The following is a 27,425-nucleotide window of genomic DNA, read 5'->3' as shown; positions in this document are numbered from 1 at the left end:
CTCTAATTTCTATTCTAGTAATTAAAAGCTGGCCCGGTAGGAGAATGTGACCAAATGTTAACACTCAGGGAGGGCGAAAAAAGCACAGCGACACCGGCACTTTGGTTTGTGCCGTAGCTGAGTCATTAGCTCTGATTTGAAACAGACAAAAAAAAAAAAACCTTCAGTGTAAATTCCAGTACTCTAATTCCATTCAATTGCACATGAAAATGTTTAATGGAAACTCACTTTCCATCCATCGCTACATACTCACTTAATGTCTATGTGTGCCGTATCCATTGCACGCTAAAAAAAAAAAAAAAAAAGTAATGACACGACTCCAGAACTGATAAGTCACCGTTTAAAAGATTCTGGAAGCATTAAAGGTTTTTTGTTTGTTTTGTTTTTGTTTTTTTTATTGTCGTCAACCGACATAATCAGCAGTCCTTGGGGGGGTTTTTAACTCAGGGCTCCTCAGCTCTTACCTGCTTTACAGACCCTAATGCACGGCCCTGGCAGCAAACAAAGACATGATTGCGAGCCAAATGACTTTAAACGGCTCATTTTGGTCGCAAATCTTTGACGAAAATCGACTCTTTCCAACGCGCAATACTTAATCATCCACCCGTGACGTGAAGCAGATGAGGACCAAAGGGTTTGTTTATTGTTTCGTTTTTTTTTCTATGCCGGTTCAATTATTTGTATTGATGATGTAACTCCTCGAGGTCCGCACGCAGAGCTTTCTCTCTGCCAGCGGCTGGCGTTCAAAGGATCCAGGATGGGCTCGGCGTTGAAGTTCAGCGCCGCTGATTTGGGAGATGAAACACTTTTGTGGGCGGAAATGTGTCTTAAGCAGAGGCTAAATCTGTCATTATTTCTGTCAAACGCACATCAGTGTGTGTGTGTGTGTGTGTGTGTGTGTGTGTATGTGGTTGTATATGTTTGTGTGTGAGTGCTAACAGAGCACTGAGAGGGGGAGGGAGAAACATATTTGTTTTGGTTCCTTAATGAGAGAGCGCGCGCACTCAGCTGAGCTTTGCCGAGAAAGTAACTGAGAATGATTTCAGCCCTAATCACTTTAATTAGCGTGCGTGCGCTCGCCTTGTGTACTCGAGAGGGCTCATTACATAAAAGGTGCTCACCAGCACAAATCTAATAGAGGAGATATCCATCATTTCCTTTCCGGCTTTGTAGCGGCACACTGCAAATCCTTTTAAACTGAAGGCTAATTGTAAAACGTTTTCACTGCCAACGGGTCGGTGATTGACGTTATAATTTGTCGTAATTCCGTCGACTCCCGGTCGGAGATAGAAATTTGGCATTTTTCTGAGGCCGTGGCACTTGAAATCTGAGTGTCAGCCTGTGCCAGATGTTTCCAGTCTGAGTCATTGGTGTCTCACGGCCTGAGCGATAAGGTCCTAAAGCCGACTTCCTCTCCTCGGGGGACTGCGGAAACAAACATTAATAGCAAAAGCAAACTTCCCCGTGAGGCCACTGTGGCCATTTCAATTTACTCAAAGGGCTTTAATAACCCTGCGAGGCAGCGATAGATTGAGCTGAATTTCAAGCCTGAGTTCTGACGGATCTTCAAAAGCTCCCACAGAGTTGTTTCCGTCTGAACAGTCACAAATCACATCAAATCCGTTTTTTTTTGCAAGACAGATTGAAACCGCCTTCGGAAGGTAGTTCCAAACCGCATTTGGACAGATGTGTCTCAGTGTGAACCGCTCCAAACACACCGATGGGTTTTGACTCCACGCGACGCAAGACCCAATGCGCCACCAGAGGGCGCCATTCCAGGTGCGGAGCTGCAACGCAGTGGAGCGGACAGAAGAAGTAGAAAACAGCAGTCCCTGGACAGAGGAGGAAGCTCATTGGCTCATCAGTGTGTGGGGAGATACTGTAGCTCCATTCAAGCCAAGCTCCAGGCCATGTATGGCAACAAGTGCCGCTGTCGCAATGATATGATGTCACACACTGCACGCTACGCTGGACGACGCCTCCGCTCCGACGTCGTTGCTGCAGTAACCTGTCAGATGGGTCAATAATGTGGCCCAGTCTGAACAGAGCCAGACCCCATTTGGACACTTGCTATAAACAGTGGACAGTCAGCCCCTAAAAATTGGATTTGAGAAAGAATCTGATTGGAATCTGATTTGCCTGCAGTTTGAACGCAGCCTAAGATGTTTCTGTAATTTGCCTTCAGTTTGAACGCAGTCAAACGATGTTTCTGTAGCTATGGTCGGAAAGTCAGTAAGTCACAAATGTACATTCACATGGATGCAAACCTTTATTTGTCAGCAGCTGATGACGCAAAGACGCGCAGCGGATGGAAAAGTCACCACACTGCGTTGGCTGCGCATTATGTGTGAACAGATGCTGACAATGCTGCTGCTGTTTAGTTTCATGAAAGCAGTTGCTTCTGCTTTCCGTTCAGCTAATAGTCGCTAATGCGACTCGACCGTTCATTATGCGCGGAGGGACCTGCAGCATGAATTGATCAATTATCAAGGCCTTTCTGGGTGCTTCTTATGCATATAGGTTGGCGAATGGCATTTCAAAAAAAAAAAAAACAGACCTTTTGCTCATTTGAAAAGCAAATAGAGTCTCCCAGTGACTTTTAAAGATAGGAAGTGAATCACAATGTCTCACCATGAAACATAAAGATGCCTGTTCCGGTTTGAGTGAGCTCGGACTCCGAGGGGCGGGGGAGGGGATAGTTTTGGACTGACGTCCATCTCCCGAAGTGAAATTTTTTTTCCAGGAAGCAGCGGTAAATATTAAATTGCCAACTTCCTGCCTGAATTTCAATCAGCACTGCAGCAGGAGATGTGCGTGTTCCTGGACTCTCCCTGACAGATCCCGACGCGTCTCCACCCGCCACGGACAGCTATGAGCAGATTCATTATGCCGGGATCCTGCACGTCTGAAATGTGCCATCAGACATTGTGGCTCATATATACCCATCAGACCGGAGCCTTGCTGTGCTGGCCATCACAGAACTAAACTGAGCGAGAGAGGGAAGATGGGGTGAGTGAAAGGCCATTGCTGCGAGCTGTCATCACCCCGCCTCTGTGATGTCAGATGTAATTAAGCAGTAATAACGACCACAATTACTCTGCGCTTTCGCAGTGTGAATGCGGCGCAGCTGCAACTCACGGAGCGGTTTGCGTGTTGTTTCCTGACGCACTTCGGACTCCCCGCGCTCTCCGTCAAAGAACATTCTAAAATGACCCACAGGCAATTACTGTCCCTGCGGGAAAATTATTTATTTTTATTATTCTGAAAGCATAATGTACTTTCCATACATTAACAATTGCATGTTTGTGACTTTGTGACCTGCGCCGAACAGACTGTCTGGGACAGTGCGTTCAAATTCAGCATCTAATTGCGCCAAGTTATTCCATTCTAAATGCATACACACACACACACACACACACACACACACACACACACAAACCGACCGTGGTTTAAAAAGTGTTGTTAGATTATCAGTATTTGCTGGCATGTGAAAGGCTTTCACTTTTGAAATGTTCCAGCAACATAACACTCTTCTTTGTACCACCATTTACACATTCTTGCAAATATTTTAATCAGAGTACATGCACTCATCAACAGAGGGGCGAGGGAACATTTTCTAGCTTTCGAATTTCTATTTGAGAACCAAAACAGGGAGTTGACTATTAGGAGACCAAAAAACAACTCTTTTCTCCGCGTGTTAACACAGCTACTCCCGCTTGTTCAGGTGAAAATAAATGAATAAACAAATGTTTCTAAAAAAATAAATAAATAAATAAATAAATAAAAAAAGCTGTAGACAATCACATGCACTCCCTGCTGACACTCAGCAGGCTCCCGGTGACTGTGTTCATCCGTCAGGCCGCTGACAATGAGATGAGTAAACAGTGAACAGCGGTGTCTCTCCGTGGAGCAATACTCATCAGCCTCCAGCTCGCTCATTAGCCTGCATGCTAAATAACTCACTCATTAGCCTGCATGCTAAACACATCAGTCATTAGTCGGGCTTGTAAATTAGCCATTTACCCGACTGCATGCTAAATGTCAATGTCACTGTTAAATGTGCAATTTAGCAGGCTGAACTCTAAGCACCTCTGCGATTAGGTGCCGGACAGAATACTTAAAGCCTGAAATATTAGCATGCAGCGCTAAAGAGCTCCGGTCAATACCATGTGCCCTGAGCTATTAGCTAAAAGATTTGAGCATCCAGTCAGAGCAATTAGTTCAAGGCGGGCAGGGCAGCGTGTGCCTCAACTGCACTTTATAAATCCTGCACATTCAGCAGCTCGGCTCGATGCTGTGGGAGGTACGAGGGTTGGGGTCCTTCGCTATCCCGCAATAGCTGTGTTTTTATTGTTGCAAGATGGCTCTTGCTGGCGAATTACACCATGGGCCTCCCACAGGGCTCCCGGGAACACGGCGAGATCTTTCAGTTTTCGAGCCCAGTGGGGGTGTGAGGGGTTATGAAGCAGAATTGGCAAAATTATCAGAGACACAGAGAGAAATGGCGTCGTAAATAACGCAATTTTTTTTTTTTTTTTTTTTAAATGTGGATGTCTCACCCCTAATGCTCATTACGTAAGTGCTGCTTTTCCTCATTGTAAAATTGTTTTCCTGACTTGATGCTCCCGAAAATGTGATTCCAAGTCTCGTGTGGACCGCACACTGTGTTGCCCGATGATACATTCGGCACCAGGTCCAGAATATAATGTAAACATGTGTTTATACTTATTTTTTCCTCCTACTGTCAAAAGCACAATATCCCCTGCTGGGAACACACTCCAGCTAGCACTGCAGGGCTTGTGTACTTTTTTTTTTTTTTTTTTTTCAGTTTTCTATGTCTGTGCATCTGTTTCCAGTGATGTTCATAGCTGAACACAATTTCCAGAGAAAAGAAGAGAGAGTTCTCTCCGTCGGTGCGTTCGTCAATTTGGCCTGAAAGAGTCCTTTTTATCTTTACGTGACACACGTTGGCTGGCAAACGGCAGCAGGAGGTAACCAGGAGGTTTTAGCCCGAGATGACAAGCAAGTAGTGACAGGTGAGCACAGATGATACACTGCTGCTACACTAGGGCGTCTAGCCTAATACATTAGCGAAACATGACACAGTGGGGGCGCAATATTAGCTTTTTTTCTCCAGATGGGTACTCCAGTCATGGTTTAACCCTCTCTTAATCTATCGCAGGCTCCAACATCTTCCAAGTCCTCGCCTATTATTTTTAGGTACCGTATTTTGCTACAAAAGACAAGGGGATTACTCTACCGGCAGCAGACTACCCAGTCCAGACTCAGCATCAGCAAAGTTATGTATTCGCTGTTTCTAGCCCCGTTTGTGGAACAGAGGGCGGCTGGATTATTTTGAGTCCGAGTGTGATTATTTCAATAAATCCGTGATTGAATCATTTCAATAAAATTTTGGAAAAATGATCACACAGGACCTATCAATGCTCTTCAGTGTGCAAGGGGAAGTATCTTGAACCAGGGTTTGATTGTGATTGTGTGTTTGACCAAACTGGACAGCGCAGCCGCATAAGAGAGAGTAGATAAAAAATAAAAACACAACAAATGAGTTCCTTTTTAATTTAGGCTGACTGCAGTTTGAGTTTGAGTTTATTGGGATTCACATTAGCATGGCAAAACCAGCTATTCCTCCTGGGGTTGTCAGTGGGGTTCCGTTGGTTCATGTATTTTTTTTAGCTGCTGTCAGCGAAGCGTTTTGAATAATTGGCCGACGTTGAATGAGATCAACCCAATGATCAACCCAAAGATCCTTTCTGTTTTCCAAGGTGTCTATCCAAGGGTCTCCCCTTGGACTCCCATCTGTATGGACTTTTCTCGAGACTAAGAAGAGACATTATGATTGTGGACTTGTGAATCAATCCAGCTGCCGTCTTTGCCAGTATAACAGGTACACCCACAATAAGCTGCAGCGGTTTCATTTCTTTTCACCTCCCAGACATAACAAACCTGCCTCAGCTTCTGGGTGCACTCGTACAATCCCCTGATTCTTCTGTGCAAACACAGAAAATATGTAAATTGAAATATTGAACCGGGACTAAAGGAGATTTTTTTTTTCCCATGCAAAGCTGCAACTTGTTGTCTTCAGAGGCTCCCCCCTTGCGCCTCCTGTTTTGTCAGCTATCGAGAGCAGCAGACGTAGCGGAGGGTGGAGTCGTATCCCTGTCCCGCCCGTCGGCGTGCTTTGGTCCCACCAGGCGCTCGGCTCCGAGCAGAGGTGAAGAAATGAGCTCTCCGTGCAGAGAGCAAGCTGTGACTAATGGCGGCCGCCTGCAGCCTGGCCTCCCAAGCACGACTCCCTCCGGGGACAGCTTAGACCAATCCCTGCGCCATTCCATCCTCCCTCCAGTCCTCATCCGGACTCCTCACGCAGATAAAGGCAATAATTATACATTCCGTGTTGTCTACATATTGCCTTTGCTTTTTGTTTTTTCTCTCTCTCTCGCTCTCTTTCTTCTCGTACAGAGGCGCGCCACCTGATTGCCTGTCACGCTTTGATGTCGTGAACAGTTATGTTTTTTTTGTGTGTGTGTGCGTGTCCCAGCTGTTCAAAACACCACATCTCAGAGGGATTAAAATCAATGCAAACTAGTTTGCCTTTCATCAAAGCTTTTCAGGAGCGCGTCAAATTGATTTAAGACGGCGATGAATTATCTTTTCCTCCTTCTTCTTCCCGCCCACCCCCTCACCTGGATCCCCGAAAATGCCAGCCTTGATTTTAACGCAATCTGCTTTTTGATCTGGCGTGTGGCGATAAGGAGAGAGCTGCTGATTCACACCTTGAACGGCTTACGCGTCTAAAGTCACACGTTCATCCCTCTGGCTTCTTTGAGGTGGTTTGATATCATTCCACGCCAACAGTTGGGCCTTGAGTGCATTTATTTTCAGGAAAATCAATTTTTTTCGGGTTAATATTCTTTCATTTTCTCCTCTTTTATCTCGTATCTATATATCTATGTGCGTCCTTTCAAAATTTCGAAGAATTTACCCGCAGCAGAAGTCTCGCCTCTTCTCCCTCGGCTGACTTGAGCAAAAGGTGTGTGCCAAAAACATTCTCAAATTGCCAATCATTTAAGAACAATAGTGTTGCAAGGGGTAGAAGATTAGAGTTTAATGTACCACAAGCAGATTGAACCCCAAGTGTTCAATATGGCAAAAACAAACAAAAGAGAAGCTTGATAAGATTGTGTAAAATCCCTGCAAGGCAGCTGGATTGCTGCAATTTGGCAACAAAGACGTGCAATTGGTCCACTTCGAATGAGACAGCGGACGTTTTGTCCAGTCGTCTTCCAAGCCCATGGACACACGCACTGTCTATGGACCCTTTTCCCAAAGAATTAGTAGTAGTAGTAACAGGTTGATAATTAAGGTTACTACTATATCTAGTTTTTGACCAAACAATAGTTAGCGGCGTGTCAATAACCCAAGATATTGATTTGTTTTAATGAAATAGTGCCAAGTGCGTAATGACTACAACCAATAACCCGGAGAGTCACACGTGGCAGTGTGAGCAGGTGGAAACGCTAACGAGCACTACTTAGAGCCAGAGCCCTCTGGAAAAGTTCAAAGCCTATTTCATGTAACTGTACACAAGGGTTTCCCTTTTAAGTTAATTTCATTTTATTTAAATTAAAGAGCCCTCGAGTGACTCAATGGAAAGCAATACTTTAAAGGCGCCTCGTACAGATTATTGGTCCGGAGGAAAAACAAATTTTGCAATGCGTGTGATGAGTGGAAAGTGACGCTACACCCTCGTGTTCTCCCTGTGTCTGCGTGGGTTCTCTCCGGGTTCTCCGGCTTCCTCCCACACTCCAAAAACATGCATGTGAGGTCAATTGAACACTCTAAATTGTCCGTACGTGTGCATGTGAGTGTGAATGGTTGTCTGTCTCTATGTGGCCCTGCGATGAGCAGGCGACTCGTCCAGGGTGTCCCCCTGCCTTTGCCCTAAGACAGCTGGGAGAGGCTCCAGCAGACCCCCGTGACCCTGAATAGGAATAAGCGGGTATAGAAGATGAATGAATGAATGAATGAATGTATTCTGCCCTACAAATCCTAGAAATCCCAATGTTTAAGTGTTAGAGAAAATTTATACCAGTCTGCCTGAGTCCTGTCCCAGTTATGTGTAAATAAATTAAAAAAAATAAAATAAAAAAGTAAAAGGCTTCTAATCTCAGTTTATGAAATGTTCTTCATTTTGTTTTATCTAGACCATTTGATCGCAAGGATGATTTTTACACTCTTGGACTCAGCAACAACACCATTGAAGCTAAAACAAATTGCAAATCCAAAACTTTTAGGGCTGAAAGAAAAATGGAGGTCTTCATATTCTATCAACTCAAACACTTTTAGAATTACCATGATGGGTCATAATTTGGGAGTCAGTAAGTCACACATTCATTACTCCACTGCTAGAGGCTCATCAGAGTTTAACGAGCAAATAGTATCCAGTAAGTAGTAGCTTTGAACTTGCCTTTCAAACTGGGACTTGCTGATTCAGCAGCCATTCAGACGCCATCGCGTGCCTTTTGATTCACATGCAGTATTTAAGATAAATGGAGCTCTTACCCTAATCAAAGCCTTGTCCCCTCACCAAATTATTTCATCGTGTGCAGACTTTTGCTTTGGCGCAATCGAAAAAGAAATTTTGCTACAAGAAATACAACTTTTAGGTTGAATAGAAACATAATATTCTTTTTTTAAAAATTTCGCTTTTGAAAATTAAAAACATTTCATGCAAAAAATTAAATATTTAAGCTTCTTGGCTCAACGAAAACGCAAGGTCAGTAGCGTGTTTCCTGAGGCGTTCGAAAAGAGTCACAACATTGTACATGTCCCAACAGCCCATAAACAAAGCATTCAATTAGCTTAGACAGAGTCTGAAGGTTATCATGAAAAGTTTTATATTCATTAAAAATCAATCAGTAAATAAAACAAAACATCATAAGTACAATAATGACGACTGAATCCAACACAAAAAGCCTCCGGTGTGCCGCATGCTGAACACTTAGAACATTCATCCGAATGCTATCAGCCACTCTAGCTCCCTATGTACACTGCCTTCAAAGCCTCGCGTCGCTGTAAGTAAGGCATGAAGCTGCAGCTTGTCGAGATGAGACTGTGTTTTTGTCAGCGCTGCTCCTGACGGCCAAACTTCCAACTTTGGCCGCACAACATTGCTGGAAGACAATAATAGTCATAATGATGATAATAATTTAAATAAATACATAAATAAATAAATCACTGAGACATGTGGACCATCTCGTTTTGTGCTCTCCGCGGCCTCTATCTTATCTGACAAATTGTCTCTTTAGATCAGCCTCGGGTGACACTTGAAAACACGGCGACACAAAATGCGACAGCAACGAGCGCAGCTGGCGAGCTTCCCCCACCGCCGGAGCATCAGGCAGCTTGAGAGGAGGTTTATTTTTAACGGGTCTTATGCCGGGGTAAACTTTTAAAGTAGGGCAGCGTAGGGGAGAGCCAGGATTCTCTTCCGCCTCCTCATTCAGACGCCGTCGATTCACCCCATCCGCCGAGAGGAAAGTCGGCTGACGTGGATGTTAAAACCCCGGCGGAACATCGCGCTGGCAACGCGAGGTGATGACTCACGGCGAGAGTTGCCAACCGTCCCTTAAAATACAGAACTGTCCCGTATTTGACGAGGAATTGGTGCCTCCCGTTTTGAATCGATATGTACGGGACGGGGTTTGCCCCGTATTTCTGAGTTGTCTTGAACGTAACTTTCTTTTCGACGGAAACTCGCGGCCGTTTCCAGAGAGTTTGCGTCCAATACCGTCATCTACGTCTCTGCAAGCAAAGCCATCGCGAGCAACCCGCTCACAACTCCTGCGTTCTTCTGGCTGCGCGGCTTGCGTAGAGCTGGCTATGAATCAGGATCGCTTGTTCGTTTCAGCAGCAAACGGAAATGGCTGAGGCTCCTCTCGCTGATGAGGAGTGAGCTCTTGAGCACTCTCAACTTTGAGCACTCCTGTTCAGAGTTTTGCTGCAATGTTCTGAGTGAGAAACAGCTACTCAGTGCTACAAGAAGTGAGAAGCAATACACCTGAAAAGGAAGTAACATGGTGGAAAAAGAGAGGACTTTAAAAAATTGACATGAAGCGATGTGTGGTTTTTTTGAAATCCTATTCAAGTTATGATTTACCACTGCTGGCGAGCCACTGGCCTGTGATGGTCCTTTATTTTTCGGAATGAAAGTTGTCAACACTAATCACGACAGTGTTTTTAGGATTCTTGCGTGGCTATTCTGCGGGAAAATTCCAGCCGGTGATGCTCAATGCTTCTCGTGGTCCTCAGGCGCCCGAGCTCCACCCACTCCCAGTGGCAACCGAGTGATTTGTTTGTTTGCAGCGTTGCAGGCAAGGAGCGTGAGGAAGACCCTGCTGGTTGTCCCACCGCACTAAAGTAGCCGCCAGCCTCGCGTATTTATCAAAATGGGGTTGAACTTGCTGACGCATGACAGTCTCGTGTCATGTCCATGGACAGCGAACACAGATGAGGAATCCGGACTCATGAGACCAAGATGACTCTTAAGTTTTTCAACGATTCAAATAGGATCTCCACTCTGGAAATAGCTTGCATTTAGCTTTCCGATAAATGCAATATTGTGAAGATAAGGCTAGTTTTCACTAATGTGGCGGTGTCACGGTCTCCAAGCCAACGCCCCTTTGATATTGATAGCCAACAATCTTCCCCTATTATCTTGATAGCCAACAATCTTCGCCTTTGATCTGCGCCGCCTTTATTAACCAGTCTCCCGTGTTCCCCCGTTGCCAGATTATCTGTTTTGCTTTGCACCAGTAGTCCGGCGCCTGTGTCCTTGTTGTGCTCCTTCGTTCCCCGGTTGACAACAGTCCGCCTCCGACCCTGCCTCCGCCTCCGCCTCGTCCTCGGACCGACTCCCCGGTAACGACCCTGCTCGGCTCTCCAGCGCCTGTCTCCTTGTTGTGCTCCTTCGTTCCCCGGTTGACAACAGCCCGCCTCCGACCTTGCCCCCGCCTCGTCCTCGGACCGATTCCCTGTCCGGCTCTGACTACGTTCCTCGTCTGCCCCGTCTGGATCCTGTCGCTGTCATCGACCTCCACACATCCCCGACGCCGATCTCGTGTCCCTCCTCCTCCCGCTCCTCCTCCTCCTTCACCACCTCGGGAGCGCAGCCCGGAGTCGCACCAGCCATTATCCCGTCTTACTTTCTCCGGTCTGTAGAAATTGTAAGCGCCGGAAGTTGGCGCTTCGCCGCCAATAATTTTGTGTTTAGTCATGTGACGAAATAGCTACGTGTGATTGGTTAAATCGGTCATGTGGCAGAGACTTTTGCGGAAGTCTGCGGCAAAATAAAGATCCGTCGAATTTTCTTCGATGAAAATAGAAGTAACGAGCCGCGGAGTGCGATGTAGCGGAGTAAGAGTAGCGTTTCTTCTTACCAAATACACTCAAGTAAAAGTAAAAAGTATTGCGAATTAAATTTACCCATAGAAGTACAATTTCTCCAAAAATACACTCAAGTAAATGTAACGGAGTAAATGTAACTTGTTACTACGCACCTCTGCCTTTGTGACATCACAAAGGGTGGATTTCAAGGATGGGTTTGTTCATAAAAGGGAAATTTGCGTAGTCTCAGTTCCGTTTGCAGTGCCCGCCAAATATTCAAATGTGACTTTGTTTTTGTCATTATGTTAAAACCGCTGCTTCGGCTGACGTTTTGCCAAACACTCATTCTATCCCAGGACGTCCTTAAAATACTAATACTAATAAAACGAATGCGCAGCAGATTTCTACCAAAAAAAAAAAAAAAAAAACTTGAAAGTGCTACATAAAAGTACTGGAGGTGAAGGGAAAATTAATGAGTTTGACTGGTTCCTTCTGTGTGATTATTTCCTCCGCCGTGTTCTCAGGCTGAGAATCCTCAAAGAAGCGACAAAAAAAAAGACAAAGTGAAGAAAAGGTTTGCAAAGAGAGAGAGGGGGGGGAAAAAAGACAACGCTCTCCATCTCAGGACTCAGCTCTTTCTCCACCCACAACCAATTTCCTGTCCCTCAGCTCATTAGTAATCTCAGACGCTCTCTGTGGATCTGCTAATCACAGATTGAGTGGAAACTCCATGGTGGAAATAAAAAACGAAAAAGAAAACTGGTAGGTGCTGTCAATCAGGACCACCTTAATTAACCTGATGATTCACAAAAAATATGAAATATGACATCACACAAATTGTAGCCGCAAAGCATTTGTCACTTGGGTAGCTGCCAGCCAGGTGCGCTGCGACCAGTAGGGGAGTTTCCCCATTAAAATGCAAAGTTCCAGCTGGAGGAGGAAACACAAGTGTCAGGAATATCTGAAGGTCTGTGTAATTTTAGGGGCCATTCCGAGACACAAGCTGCTGTGTCATAGACTTTTGGTTGGATTTGTTTCTAGTTGAACGTGGATTGACAAATGATCACTTCATGAATTTATCACAGGACGTAGAGGACGTTTATTCTGCCTTGGGCTCCGTCGCAGCAGGTTGGAGGCTGAAAAAATTCAATTGCAGAATTGTTTGACGGCAATACGAGCGTCTTGGAATTGGCGACGACCATCTGGCGAAATGGCAGCACGAGTTCTACATCCTCTCTCTCTCTCTCTCTCTCTGGTCTGAAACTTATAATATATATAATATATTACCGATAAATCAACTCTCAATAGTTTATGTCGTTCTTTGAAGTAATGGATGCGAGGAGGATTTAATTGATAAATACAAGGGCTGTCAGTCGATTAAAATTTTTAATTACGATTAATCGCACAGTATCCTGGGTTAACTTACGATTAATCGCAAATTAATTGCATTTTTTTTTTTTACCCTGCTCGTTATGTAACTTAATAAGATATTTATTGTGTTTCTTATACTCTAGGAAAATTGGAGAGGACAATAATTATTCCTTTGTGGAAATATTCTATTTCTATTTTTCATTGCCATGATCAGCAATTGTCAATTTTTGATCGCATTTGTCATTCACGGTCATTTATTTTGAAAACTAACCATGTTTCTTTGAGTGACTTCCTGTCCAGCCTGGACTTCGAGTTTGGCGTGAACGACGCCATTGGTTAACAAGGGCGCCGAAAGGAAGCGGGCTCCGTTCCGCGGCGCTTCCGCCTCTGGTGTGAACCAGGCGTTAATCGCGTGTTAAAATATATAATTGCCATTAAAAGGGGTTTGAGTTAACGCGTTAACTTCAACAGCCCTAATAAATACACACCTAATTCAGATCAGTTATTAAAACTTTTGGGTGTTTTTTTTTTTTTATATTCCTCGCCAGTTCACGTTTAACTCATTTTCCATATTTGGAAGGCCCTTCACCAGGTTGCTCTTCATCACCCCGCTGGCAAATTGACTCAAGCAATTGATTTGACAAATTAGGCACACAAAAAACTTTTTTTTCTACCCGGCCCATCGCTCCCCATCAGCATCTGATTATCATCGCCGTAAGGAGCGCTCCTCTTTCTCCTCCTCCTCTTCCTTCCTCAGCTCCTCCTCCTCCTCTTCCTCCGTGAATCCGTCCAAAACGTATCCAGTGGTCCGTGATGGCCGAGCGCACTCATTCCACCAAAGCTTGTGGCCCACCTACTGTTCTCCTCATGAGTTATTCCAACTGAAAGGTGTTCAGGTGCGGAGCAGCTCCGACTCAAAGGAAATCATTTCCCTCCAGCGACTTTTTGGCAAAGACTGGCTGGACCGATGGATTTACACTCGGCTGAAGAGGCCGGCAGTGCAGTCAGGGGTGAAATCCTGCCACAAACACGCACACCAATAAAGTCCAATCCGTTTTGAAATAATCTCTGTTTTTTTTGTTGTTTTGTTTTTTTTTTTTGCTCTGAGTGCGGACCTCGGGACAAGTTGCATTTGATCAGGCTGGATGCGCGATTGCATCAAGTAGCATTAAATGCAGACTGTTTGGTGTAATGCCTCATAGCCTTTGGCAGACTGGCCGCTTATTCCTTCCCTGGGTCATGTAATCCACGTGCAGTGGCAATGACTTTGGATTTCGCAGCGGTGGCCTTTAAATTCGGCAACTCACATTCAATTAATAAACGCAGCAACTGCACAGGCAAGAGCTGAGCCGCCCAAAACACCCAGCAGCTAAATATTGATGTGAACACAGTCGTAGAAGGCTTCTATTTTCTGCAGAGCTCCTCTGGACTTTGACCTCCTTTTGCAGCATTAATATCAGTGATTACATAAAGTTGCAGCATTGGACTTGCACCTCACTGATACAGAACAGTGCGGCGTTTGGTACAATTGTTAGTCAGCCAATCACATGGTAGCAACTCATTTAGGAGTGTATACATTGTAAAGACAACTTGCTGGAGTTCAAAGCGAGCCATGGAATGGGATGGATTCCAGTTCACAGTCTTGTCATCAGGCCTGTTTTGTTTGCTACTTTGTGCTCATTTTGTATTTTTCCTCTTTGGGGTGATTTTGTATTTTGTTTGAACTTTACCTCCCAATTGATTTAGTATTATTCATCGAAAGATTTTGGGGTTAGATTTTTGTTTTCTGCCTTTTTTTTTGAAAATTAAAGGTTTCTTAATGTGATACTTTTGTTCGAGTTGTGCATTTGGATTCAGTTCCGTAAGTGCAGTCCTGACAGGTTCTTGGTGGCAGTCACTCAGGCTGGCCTGAGTATTTCAGTTTTTATTTTTGAGTTTTACCCTCACTTTCCAAATTTTTCTTTACAGGCCTCCACTTTACGAAAGTTTTGCACTGAAACTTTACCAGACGGATGCGCAAAATGTTCCATTTGGATTGTTTCATTTGGATTTGTCATCAAGTCCATCCCCCGCTCCGACTCTGACCAGTGTGCGCTACTCTTTCCTCACAAGAATGAGCACTGGTGGCAATTCACAACCAATTAACCGCGGTTGGTTAATTTGTCCACAAAAATTGGCCAATTGGTCTGTCAGTTCAATCGTGGCCCCCAAACTGAGTAATTGCTTGTTTATATAAATACAGATTGTGTTTATATTTCTGCACGCTGTCTGTACCCACAGCAGTGACGCTAATACGTTTGTCCTCTGGTAAAATTGGTCTGCACGCCTCCTACGGTGATTAAGCTTTAAGGAAAAAAAATAAAAATAAAAAATGGCCGAGAAGAAAAAAAAAACTAAAAGTAAAACAAAACTCACAACAGAGCAAAGTCGCATCGGGAGGTCCTTCGCAAAGTGTTGTGTACCGAGTTAATGAGCCACTGAGCGTTCAGAAAGCTGCTTTAAATGTTTAATGGCACATCGTTGTAAAGTCCTTAAACAAAGCAGATCCACTCTTCCTGTCTTAATGCCGGGACCAAAGAACTGACACACACAGGGGGAAAAAAGAACGTGAGGGAGGAGGAGAGAGAGCGCCCATTAGCAAGTCGCACAAATACGACGCAGAGAGTCCTCAGCCCGGCCACACAAACAAAAACATGCACTAAGACGCACAAAAGGAAGCAGTGTTTTGCGTGTGTGTGTGTGTGTGTGTGTAGGTGCATGCGCGCGCAAGCGTGTGTGTGTGTGTGTGTGTGTGTGTGCGTGCGTGTGAAATGCAGTGGCTTTGCGAGCACTGCTGGCACTACACTGACATCCTTAGTGGAATGGAGAACAAAGAGAGCGGCTCTTAATGAGCTCTGTCGCTGCTGAGACCCAAACTAGGCCAGCCAACAACTGGTGTGCTTTTGCCAGTGTGTGTGTGTGTGTGTGTGTGTGGGTGTGCTTTGCGCAGTCCTTCTTGCTGGTGCTGACACACACAGCAGTGCGCAGTGCGAGGGTCCGGCGCTGGGACCTGCACCAAGTGAAGACATGAAGCCAGGTGAGTCCAAAGCGAGAGAACGTTTGACGCGACTCGTGCGGCTTGTTTGTTTTATTAAAAACCCCACAGCACATTGCAACGGCGGGTGCAGAAGGGTTGTTATTAGAAAGAGCTGAGACCCCCAAACGCCATCCCCACCCCCCCCAGCTGATTTATCGGCACGTTCTCATAACATCTTTAGCCTCGGTTTAATAAAAAGCACGGGCTCGGCCCCAGAACGTCGTAATTGTTTTTTAATGGGACCAAATCGTGTTCGCCGAAAAAGTACGAGTCGGACAAAAAAAAAAAAAAAAAGTGCGTTTGGCTCCTTGGGCAGCATTAGCCATGGCGGGATCCGGGCCCGCCGGACTCATTAACCCGACACTGCACCTCAGCGGCAGGACCGGCGAAAATTAAAGTCAACATTAACCCCAATTCCACAAGCGATGACGCCACAAATCAAACGCCGCGCGTCGTCTTCCAAGGACCTGCGCAACCTCGCCGCAACACATCCCAGTTAATCTGGGCCCCGGCCGTGCGCGCCAAAGCTAAGTACCTCTCACGGGAATACGGCAGCAGTTTGCCACCGTAAGCCGTTTCTTCTTCCAGGCAGGGACACAGCGGAATTGGATATGGAGCCGATCCAGGGCCCTGTGTGAAGAACTGGGACTCGGATTGTTCAGGTTGGCCGGATGCTGCGGCTCATGGTCTCCCTTCAGAGCCCAACACACACTCACTATTTCAACAGGGTTGAAATCGCCACACAGGTGGTCTAAAAGATTAACTTCGTCTTCGTCGTTTTTTTTTTTTGTGGCGATAAAGTGAAAACGAACAAAACAGCTTGACAGCTTGCACCTTTGGAGCCTGGAGCCCCGGCCACTAGGGGGCCACATAGGGCTCCCGAAATGTGCTCCCCAGCAATGTGACAACAATGCGCAATTTTGCAATGACATGACACCGCAGTAGCAGAGCCCCCCTTGTAGGACTCCGCCCCATCTGCCTTCAGCCTGCACCTGACCCTGTACTGTGCGAAAAGTGACACTGGTCACATGACACGTGAGTTTCGAAACTTGCCAAAACTTGCGTGATGTGGGTCAACCCCCCCCCCCGACATCCCATGCTGAATGCAGACTATTACCGCTATTACCAGACCACTATTTAATTGTTTTATATTGTGGACATTTTATATTTCTTTTGATTTTCTATTTACTCAGGTTTGTATTTTTTTTTATATTTACAGTTTGAATAATTTGCAGTGCAAGTTTGGGATAAAGACAAGTTCATATTTTACATGGCTTGGTTGTTGTCAGATTATTTACAACCACCATTATTGATAGGCCTGGGCTTTCAGGAACCACTGTTGGTCCCTGGACCTCACTTTGAGGACAACTAATCTATTTTTACGGTATTCATCTCAAATGTCCCGGAAATTGTGCATTTATGTGTAAAAAAAAACCCATTTGTTGGCATGCACCGTTGGGGTGGGGGCCCCGGGGACTTCTTGCTCGGAGCCCCAAGGCAGTGCTGGCTCACATGACTTGACGGACTCATCACTTCAGTGATGCAGAAACGCCGACTCAGTCTGAAAGCTGGTCAGACAAAACAATGAGAGGCAAGAAGTGGAGCGTATTTTCCCACATTTTAGGGGATTCATCACTTAGTGCGGGTCAAATCCAAAATAATCCCCCTGTACTTCCGCAGCGTAAGGGGTTAGCATCACCCTGCATTCCAAACTCCTAAAGGTTTCATTTATGTCCTTACTCAGAACTGTGTTTCCCAGCCCAAATTCTCCCAAAAACTCTCTAGATTGCCAGAAAAAGAGCATATTTAGCTCTCTGTTTACAGCCAACAGAAAAAAAAAAAAGACAACAACCAAAAACTTCTTCTTCCACTAGTTCATATTGGCAAATTTCCCAACAGACTTTATACACCCGGTGTGGGAACTCAAGATTGAGTTCATGAAAAACAAGCTAACCCTCATGGTACATGTAACCCCCTTTGGCCCTTTTTTACACTTGAACTGAAACCCAAACTTAAACCTATATGAGCACTAATCAGGATCTTTCATCCACTGGGGTAATTCCCTTTATAAGAAAAAAAAGAAGAAATTCATCCGCCAGCGCAGTGAGAAAAAAACAGGCAGCTGGAGGAGACTTAATTAGCCCTCAACACGGCGGCATGTTGGCTTTGGCTTACCCTCAGTCAGACCCATGTGGATGCTCCAGTAGTTCTGCAGACACTGCAGCTCCTTCTTCATGGCCCTCTTGCAGCGGCAGTCGTACAGCGGCGAGTCCTGCAGCACCTCCAGCGCCCCCTGGCACTCCTTGGAGGCCAGCATGGCGCTGCGCTCCTTGTCTCCGCCGGAGAGACACTGGCGCATGATCCGGTAACGTGAGCTGCACTGGCTGTTCTGGTTGCACAGTTCCGAGGCGCGGACGCAGTCCAGGGGTTCCCTCCAACCGGGGGAACCCAGCTCCGAGTCACACACACACACATCTGGGGGGGAAAAAAAAATAAAATAAAAACAAAATCAGTGTGAAACTTTGTTATGTCAAAGAAAAATGGCCTGGGTCTCTTATTCTGGCTCATCTTGCAAGAGCAGTGGTGCACGTCAGAGAATTAACACTGTATGCTTTCCATTTCCCCCCAAGAAATAAAAAAGAAAAGGCTGGATGAATTAAGACGGTGCAAAACACACAGTTGTTAAAGCAATTTAGCTCTTCCACTGCAACAGGATTATTGAGATTTCAGCTCTGAAATCTTGCTCGTGCATCTTGCGTACACAGAAAATGTTCCCAGTCAGTCTTAATTGTCCATAGATAAGAATTGACTTCCTTTACAAGAATAAGGTGAGGGCGGGTGGAGACTAGAGATGTAACGGTATGAAAAATTCACATAAAAGAGCAAGCAATTCTTCTAGGATTTCTTTTTTTTTTTGACACATATACGCTGTTTTCCGTTTGGAGTTGAGGTAAACATGGAGTCAGATAAAACAACTTAACGGACGACTGGTTGGGGTTCGGGATAAGAGGATCACATGTCAACGGGTGAACAGATTTCGACATAACACCAGCATCCTGAGCTACGAAGGCGTTTATAACTTTAGCAGTGGAGCTCGTGTTGTGCTGGAGCAGAGACGGACCGAACGTACATCGCTAGTATAAATCATTTTATAATTCTGAAGCAGCGTCTGCAGTGAATGAGTAGCAGCGACCGAACCGAAACACAAGATTCCGTATTGCTGCTGTATGTGCCGTGTGCAGGGACCTGCATGCTTGCTAATCGCACCACTAATATGTTGTAATTCTAAAGGAGTGACGTTGGCTAACACTTAAAATGTCAGTTTACTTTATTGACGACCAGTTTCTCCTTTTAATAGCAACAATACGCCCAGACTTCAGACTTTTTGACGTCCGCTGAACTTCCTTCCGCAACCAAAGATTGTATACTGTGCATGCCCGCTGCTGCTTTTCTGAGCAATGAGGCGTAGGTTTTCAAACTGCGGTAATCGAACACGATTTTAACGAGAATTAAAATTTGAAACGGTATAACAAACCCTCTGACTTTTCACCGCGGTTCATCCTTTTACCGGTAATCGTTACATCCCTAGTGGGGAGATTAAACAAAAGGCTTACCAGCACAGTAGCTGCTGGAGCAGGGACTTTTTTTTTTTTTCTTCCGCAAATCGTGACAACATTAAAAATGGCCTTGAGCTGGCGAGAGCGACCAGCAGCACCGTAACACCTGGGGAGGCGGCGTCGGCACGACGTGTCAGTATCCCTCTGAGGGGCATCGCACACTTCCAACACCTGTCAGTCCCATCATGACGTGATAATCAATAAAAGTCAATACAGCTCAACGCTTTGGCTCCAGCGTTTCCATCAGCCAGAGGCAGCAACTGACTTTTTGTTCCGGTTAGAAGAACAAGCTGGAAGTCTCGTGTAGTTATTGTTTTTTGTTTTGTTTTTTTTCGTCACGGGACTCTGCCGCTGTCTGTCTGTTGTTGTGGATCACGTGTGCAGGGTTAAATCCATTTTTAGATGATGGAATATTGACTATTTTCAACAGAATGCAAATAACCTAATTCCAAAAAAAAATAAATATTATTTTACCAACTGAGGTTGACTTTTATGCGCTTTCACAATATGAGGAAATGCATCTGCCAATCACGGCGGGGGGGATGGGGGGGGGATTCCATCTCCTGCAACAACAACATCAGCAGTCAGCCTGCCGAGCAGTCAGACATTGCCCTGGGGTTATAACCTCCCGGTAGCGGCTGCTCCGTCTTCTCAGATGAGATACGAACAATTCCAACGATCCAGGCGACATCTCAAAATAGTTCTTGGTGAGGTAGAGTTTCAGCTCTTCCTCCACCGCAGCTTCCCTCCTCTTTTGCGAGGAAAGCGTGACAAGGACAAGTGCTCCATCGGAGTCATTTTTTCCCCCAGATTTCTCTTCTCCGGCACTTTATCGGAAATTTTGCATTTTGCCTTCCCGTATTTCCGCGGCAAATGGTCATTGGAGCCGACGTGATGTGGCAGACTTAATTAAAACATTCCTCGTCTGAACATCTCGAAAGTTCCACGAGTGTCGTCCTCACTACCCATCCAAAAGTGTAACAGCCTTTGGATGTGCTGCAGCACTGCGGAGATATTGGAGAAGACAACTTGTGCAAACTTTCTAAAAAAAAATAAAAAAAAAATGAAAGAAGGAAAAAAAAGAAGAGGAAAAATAGGTCCCCCCCCCTCAAAATGAAATAATCTCTGAGCATAACACAACATGCATACGGGATGAAGCCGATATCGTTGGCGGCTGTTGGATTATCTGGGCAAAAAAAAAAAAAAAACTCTTCATGCGTAATTATCATATGAATCTGACGATCTGTTGTTTGTCGGCTGTGGAAAATATAACACGCTGTGGAGGGAGAAAAATAAATACGCAATACCAAAATGTATTTTCCATCTTAAAGATTCTTCTTCTACTCTTGCCGCTGTGAGATAAGGGCTTTCGCTGCTGATAAATTTGTGTGTGTGCGTGTGTGCGTGCGTGTGTGCGTGTGTGTGTGTGGTTGTTGAAATGCAGAACAGGCCGGCTCCCGGCGGCCGCACAAAGTGTCAGACTCTGCAAAAGCTTCCATTTGCTCCATTTGTAAACTCTCAGGGAAGCCGTCAGTCAGTCCGTTCAGCTTCCGGTTGGAGCGCATTTAATGGACGCCTATCAGGGGCCCCCGTTTGCTGGGATCGACAATGGGGGCTCTGTCACCAGCCGCGTTGTCACTCAGGGATGCGCGAGCGCGCGCTGGGGACACAGACAGCCGCAAACGCTTCCCTTATCGACGAAGCTCCGATGGACGTTTCTGCTCCGTCCTCCTGCTCCAGCCGAGACGTTGGGGGGGTTGGGGTGGAGTGGGGGCGGGGGGGGGGGGGGGGGGGGGATGAGGCAGCGGCGACAGGTGCAGGAATCAGGTCTACTTGCAGGCTCTTGGAATATCACGATGAGCCAAGACGAGAGGGGAGTCGGCCGCTCCAGCGCAAACAGATCCAGTTAATTATGCGAGAACGGCGCAAAGTAAAGAACGTAAATGGGAGACGGAAAAGAAGCCGCAATTATCACGGCGCTCTGACATGACCCACATGCAGACCTTGTTTGTTTTTTTCAGTTTTTTTTTTTTGTTTGTTTTTTTTGACTGGAGGAGGTGACGGGTAAAAAAATAAATAAATAAATAAATAAATAAAAATCAGCCCACTCCAGATAGGAGATCAGTCTCCGAGAGGCACAGATTACATCTGCTTCACGGCTCATTTACGCCTCGGCGCGCCGAAAAACACCGACCGTCGTGTGTTTGCGCCTCAAATCAGTGGAGGATTCATTCTTTACAACAACAAAAAAAAACAACAACACTCTTTAATTTTCTTGATTATATGTTCAAAGAGGGCTGCTGGGGTTGACTGACGTGTATCGTATACGTTTCATGTAATTCGGGCCTCTGCTGCTAAACATTGGAATATTTGGAAGGGTGTAGGTGTGTGTTGAGGTTTTGCAGTTGTCAGATGTGAAAACGCCACGTGCTCTCGGATGCAGCTGCAAAAGAAAAACCGTTAAAATGAATGTGAAACAATGCAGTGACGATTGTGTGATCATTTTAGAGATGCTTTCACAATGTTTTGTTTGATTAGTAATGATTCGGTAATATTGTGAGGCACCTCCATGATAGCTAGCTTTAAATGCACACTTCATTTTGTGGGCTAATTCATTGTTGCGCCGTGCACCTTTGTGTAATAATAAACTGGTCGGAGTGGATAAGATAGGGCAGGATCACTTTGGTTGTGATATCTTGTATTTTAAATAGCACGTATGCACCTTCGCGTACGCGCTTGGCTGTTCTTCGCAACAACAAAAAAAAAAATGATTGCCGCTCGGAGACACGAATAAAAAGTTGAAAGTTGAGATTGTCATTTTTTACTGTGGAAATGTTTTATAATCAGTGTTTTTTGGATTACTCCATAAAAGTAATCCAACTCCTGATTACAATTACTCCTCAAAAAAGTAATCTAATTACTTCTTCAACTACTTTGCTTCATAAGAATTCAATTACTAATTGTTAATTAAATACTTTAATTAAAAAAAGATAAAGTAGCAGTTAAGAATGTCTTGTTTTGTGCGCATAACGTACAACAAACCACAACATTATTTCATTTAGACGAGATAAACTCAAAATAATGTTCGAATTTCCAGCTATCAAGCGCAATTGCTGTTTTTTTCTTTTGCCGCCACCAGGCTTGTTTTGTTGCGTCGTCGCATATTAATGCCGTCACATGTACGGCTGCGTCATCAATCTGCGACATTGTTGTTTTCAGTCGTTTTTCTAAATTTCGGACATTTTCTGGATAATAAGGTATTTTCAGCTTGCAAAATATTTCAGAAAAGTAATGGAATCGTTACTTGATAAACTAATTATTACAGAGTTACCATTTTTGCCAGAGTAATCCGTTACATAACTCTGTCACTAAAAAAAAAAAGTAGTTTAATTACAGTAGTGGATTACTTAGTAATAGATTACTTGCCAGTTTATGATCATTGCTCACCACCTGTTTGCAACCACCGTACTTTGTACAAAATGTACAAATAGAAGATGGCAGTTTTGTTTTTTGTTTTTTGGGGGGGGGTTGCTGTGTGTGTATGTGTGTGTGTGTGTGTGTGGGAAGCGTTGGGGTTGGAGGGGGTTTCCTGTCGTCACCTCCAGTGAGTCCAGACCGCCGGCAGCACAATCCTGCCGACGCGAGCAGCGCCGCGCCTCACCAAAGTAGAATAGCGGGAGGCCGCCATGCGGAACGCCTCATGCGTCTTTCATGGCGACGAGTCATCACCGAGTGAGAGAAAGCTGCTGCCCCTGACAGCAACACAGCTCTGCCCACAGTAATCACCGTGCAGGATGAATATTTCATTTAAGCAGCTGTCAGCAGGTACAGATTTCTTCAAATTCAAAGCACACACACACACATCGCTCCCCCACCCACCTTTATATAAAATGGCGTTGCGGTCGTGTTTCTCCTTTTTGTTATTATAATGAATATTACAGTGTGCCTGGCGCCTGGAAGCTGATGACCAATAAAAACAAATGTCATGTAAGCCGGCGGTGAATCAGCTGTGGTCTGGGCGTGCGGGGCTGGCCTTTGGCAAAACGGTTCAACAGCTTCCATTAGGGCTGTGACAGTAACACGGCAGCTCTGTCTAATTAACTGGGCGTCAGTGGCACAAGATAACTTTTGCTGGGTTTAATGTGAGAGTGTTTACTGCCTGGTGTGCGTCTCTCTCTCTCTCTCTCTCTCTCTCTCCATCTCTCTCTCTCTCTCTCTCCCTATCTCCATCTCTCTCTCTCTCTCACTCTCTCTCTCTCTCTGTCTTTCTGTCTGTCTGTCTGTGTGGGTCGCTTCACATTTAAAAAGCTACATTCCATTATTAAAGAGAAGCACACTGGCAGAGTGTCATCAATTAGTTAGTCGGGGAATAATTGCCAAGAAATAAAATAAACTTGCAACCTCAATAAATCTTGGGACAATTTCAGTTAAATCAGATGTAGGCCGTCCTTAAATTTTGAATGGGTGTGAGGTGACTGATGAGCACGTGGTTGCAGGTAACGATTCTATTTTGAAAGATATATATCGCATTCGGAATGGCAGACGTGTCTGTTGCTGCCTCACAGCGTAGGGTTAATGAGTTTGTTGGGTTGCCAGCAAAACCAGGAGTTAGTCATGTTGCTTATTCTCGCCCATAAATAGCACTCAATGGGATTGCGCTTCTGGGCTTGCGGGGTTCAAAGCCACCAGCATGTGCGAAACGCATTCACCAGAAGTCCCCAACAAAGTACACAAGAGGAAGGTTCCGAAACTATTCAAAAACTGCTGTGAATGATGCACTTAAGTCAGGCTTCAAAAGCGGCTTTGTTTAGTTGCTTGGAGCCGATTTGAACAACACAATATTGTCTGACTGGCTTCTTTTTGTCCTCGCTGGTTTAGCTCGAACTCGTCCCACTTGCCTGGATCAGGAGGGTTTCTGGCGTGAAGCTGCTCACTGTCATCAGTTCAATATTGCTGAGCAAGGCAGGCGGGAAAGGAGGAAAGAGTAATGCTGATTTTCTTTTTTGTTTCTTAATGATGCTAAATGTGGGAGGAGTGCTTCTGTCATTCTGTCACACCACAGATGCTTCCTGCTGCGGCGCGGTGCCTTTTTCAGGACCAAGGACAGCGACAGAGCAGCGCAGAGCCGCTGGTGCTGAAGCCTCGCTGGTGGAAACGACTCGAGGACCTCTGCGGCAGCCCTGCACGGTCAAAGTGAAACTGGCAGGGATGCAAACCCCCCACCCCCCTCCCTTTTAAAACGGTATTCAATGTAATTCCACTTAAATCTTTTTCAAGTCCACATTTTATAAGAAAAAAACACAGGGGCGCTGGAACCATCCCAGCTGTCAAGGGGGCGAAGGCGGGGTTGAATTCCTGGACAAGGTCAACAGTTGATGATGGGGCTTGAGTCTAACAGACATTCACGTTCGCTCAGTCCACCTGACGTGAAACACTGCGAACTCCACGCAGAAGGACCCCCGCAATTCTCCTCCTCGAGGAGACAGCCAGCGCAAACCACTACACTGCACTTGGGTGTCGTCTTACGCGAACATCAGCGCCGCTAAAAGGTAAACTGGACACGATTGATATCATGTTAAAACTCTAAAACTCTCCCCACACAGTCACCCAGAAAGACTTCCTACACGCACACGTGCCGGGACTTCATTTTGAGCCTGTGTTGCACTTTGTAAAGGGAAACCAGTCTGCAAAGAGTTGACTCGTGCAAATATTCACTGACTCATTTGTCATCTCACCGACGGTCGTCACGAGCCCGACAACGAACGCTTCACCTAAACATTGACGGCGACGTTTCCCGCTCCGAGGGTTTAAGATCCACCGACATCTCCGAGCTCAAACACCTCCCTCTTAAGTTGCAGTGAAGATCTTGAGTTGAGATCTCCCGCATTTTGTACACCGCTCACCTTGAGGAGCCAAGTGTAACTTCTTTTAGGGGGCACTCCAATTGGCAACTGATTGCTCCCTTGACAAGAGGGCAAAGAAGGGGGTGGGGGGGGTGGGGGGGGTCGAGTGCGTGTCAATGTTGGGGCAGAGAATTGAGGGGGGGATGTGTGACGTCACTCCAGTGTATAGTAATAATTATTATTTTAGTCTGACTTGTCATTGATGGTGGGGTGAGGAGGGGGCGCTGGGAGGGTCTGTGGGATCTCCGAGGCGACTTGGCGCGCGCGTGTGTGTGTGTGTGTGTGTGTGTGTGTGTGTGTGTGTGTGCACCTGCTACGGGTGAGTCCGCGAGACGCCGCCTGGGTGGCTTTTTACTCACCTAAGACAAACGCCAGAGTGATGATGTTAATCAGGATCATCTCGCGTCCGGTTGTAATCCAGCAATTACAAGAAAAAGAAAGAAAAGTCCTGAAGACGGTGGTAGAGAAATTTTGAAAAAGGAAAAAAAAAAAGAAGAAGAAGAAGCGAGGCTCCCCCCGGTCGCCGCTGTCCGCTCCGGTCACCCTCCTCCTCCTCCTCCTCCTCCTCGCCGGTGCCCTTCACTCACTCTCCCTCTCCTTCCAGGCTGAAAACCGGCACAACTGCCGCCGACATGCTGACAAAAAAATAAAGTGACGACCCCCGTCCTTCTGGAAGACTGGCTCACCGTGGGGGGGGGGGGGGAGAGCTTCGATCAGCCAGCCCTCAGAGGACCCCGGGCAGCGCGGCTGATGGAGAGGCGCTCACGCGGCGCGCCAAGAGAATCATATTCCGGTGGGAGGCTCCGGAGAATCCGAGGATGCTGGTCCGTCAAAAGCCAAATAAACAAAATGAAATAAAGATAATGACGTGAGGGGGGGGTGGGGGAGGTGGTGGAGAGAAATGCAGCTTCCTTCGCTCTGGACTCGCGTAATGAGAAGATCCCGGGTGCTCCGTCTGTCGGCGTCCGTCCGCGTCGCTCCAAACTTTCCCGGCGGTGCTTCGCTGCGCGGTGCGTCGTCACCGCGGTGACCTCTTCCCCCCCCACCTCCTCCTGCGGGCGCTCAAATTAACAGCACGGGGGGTCCGGAGTGTGGGTGGGTGGGTGGTTGGGTGCTGATAGATGGGATTAAGACGGTAACGCACCTTGGTGGTGTGACGACGCGACTCGCTCCACGCCAGTGCGGCTTCTTTTTTTTTTTTTTTTTTTTTTTTTTTTTTCCTCTCTCTCTCAGTGCGTAATGGCACGCGCGTCTCCCTGTTCGTTCCCGCCCGCTCGCCGTCAAGCGCACGCGCGCGACCGCTGAGGGGAAAAACCTCGAAACCCCCGCCCCCGCCCCGTTTACACACACAAACACACACACACACACACACACACGGGGCGCACACACTCGCCCCCGCCTCCTCCCTAGCGCTCGTAACTTGCACGGTCAAAGCGCGTGCCAGATCCGGATGGGGAACCATGACACCCCCCCACCCACCCATATTTCTGTCTTCCTAATGCCTTCCCACCTATAAGAAGGGCTTGGCGCGCGCACCTGCTCCCGACCAGGAATTTTGGAGGCGGCCCTCGTGCACGCGCTTTCCCACGATGCGACTTCCCAAGGGCCTCGCAGTCTCGTTGCCACATTAAAATAACATTTCCCGGTCATGAGTTCAGCATGTAGTTGTTTTGCTCTCTTCATTCTAAAGTTTTTAAAATGAGCTCCTCCTCAGTCAAGAACAGAGCAAATTCTTACAGGCTGAGACGCTGAATTAATATTTTTGTTCTTGCCTAAAACTACCTGCAGGTTAATTTATCTGACAATTTGCAGGGCTGACACTGAGATGCGATTTCAATTCCAAGAGATTGATGTAAAATAGAAAAAGCAATTACGGTGTGCAGGACAGAACCAAACACAAATGTGGACGTTGACAAATACCATTATAAAAATGATGTGATCCATTCCAAACGATGATGATGACGATGATGATGATGATGATCCCATTGTGTGTGCGTTTAAATATAGTTTTGCGGTGGAAGGCTAAGAAAACCGAGGCGGCTGCTCCCTCAA

At 46.0% G+C, this 27,425-nt stretch overlaps 1 protein-coding gene across 1 annotated transcript in view; it reads right to left on the bottom strand.

Moving 5' to 3' along the window:
• gfra2b (GDNF family receptor alpha 2b) overlaps positions 1 to 26,463 on the bottom strand; it is a 90,073-nt gene extending 63,610 nt beyond the window's left edge. Inside the window, exons 1-2 of the mRNA XM_076029776.1 lie at positions 25,733 to 26,463; positions 18,029 to 18,328 (exon numbers count right to left, since the gene is read on the bottom strand). Coding sequence (XP_075885891.1) covers positions 18,029 to 18,328; positions 25,733 to 25,772 — 340 coding nt within the window. The 5' untranslated portion in view covers positions 25,773 to 26,463. The remainder of the gene's footprint in view (positions 1 to 18,028; positions 18,329 to 25,732) is intronic.
• Between the last annotated feature and the right edge of the window lie 962 nt (positions 26,464 to 27,425).

This window comes from Nelusetta ayraudi, unplaced genomic scaffold (assembly GCF_046127955.1).
Source record: "Nelusetta ayraudi isolate G7.1 ecotype Tasmania unplaced genomic scaffold, CSIRO-AGI_Nayr_v1 ptg000026l, whole genome shotgun sequence".
In the NCBI taxonomy this organism is placed as follows: Eukaryota; Metazoa; Chordata; class Actinopteri; order Tetraodontiformes; family Monacanthidae; genus Nelusetta; species Nelusetta ayraudi.
Note: the sequence above shows the minus strand (reverse complement) of the source record. Positions and strands in the feature narration are given on the sequence as shown.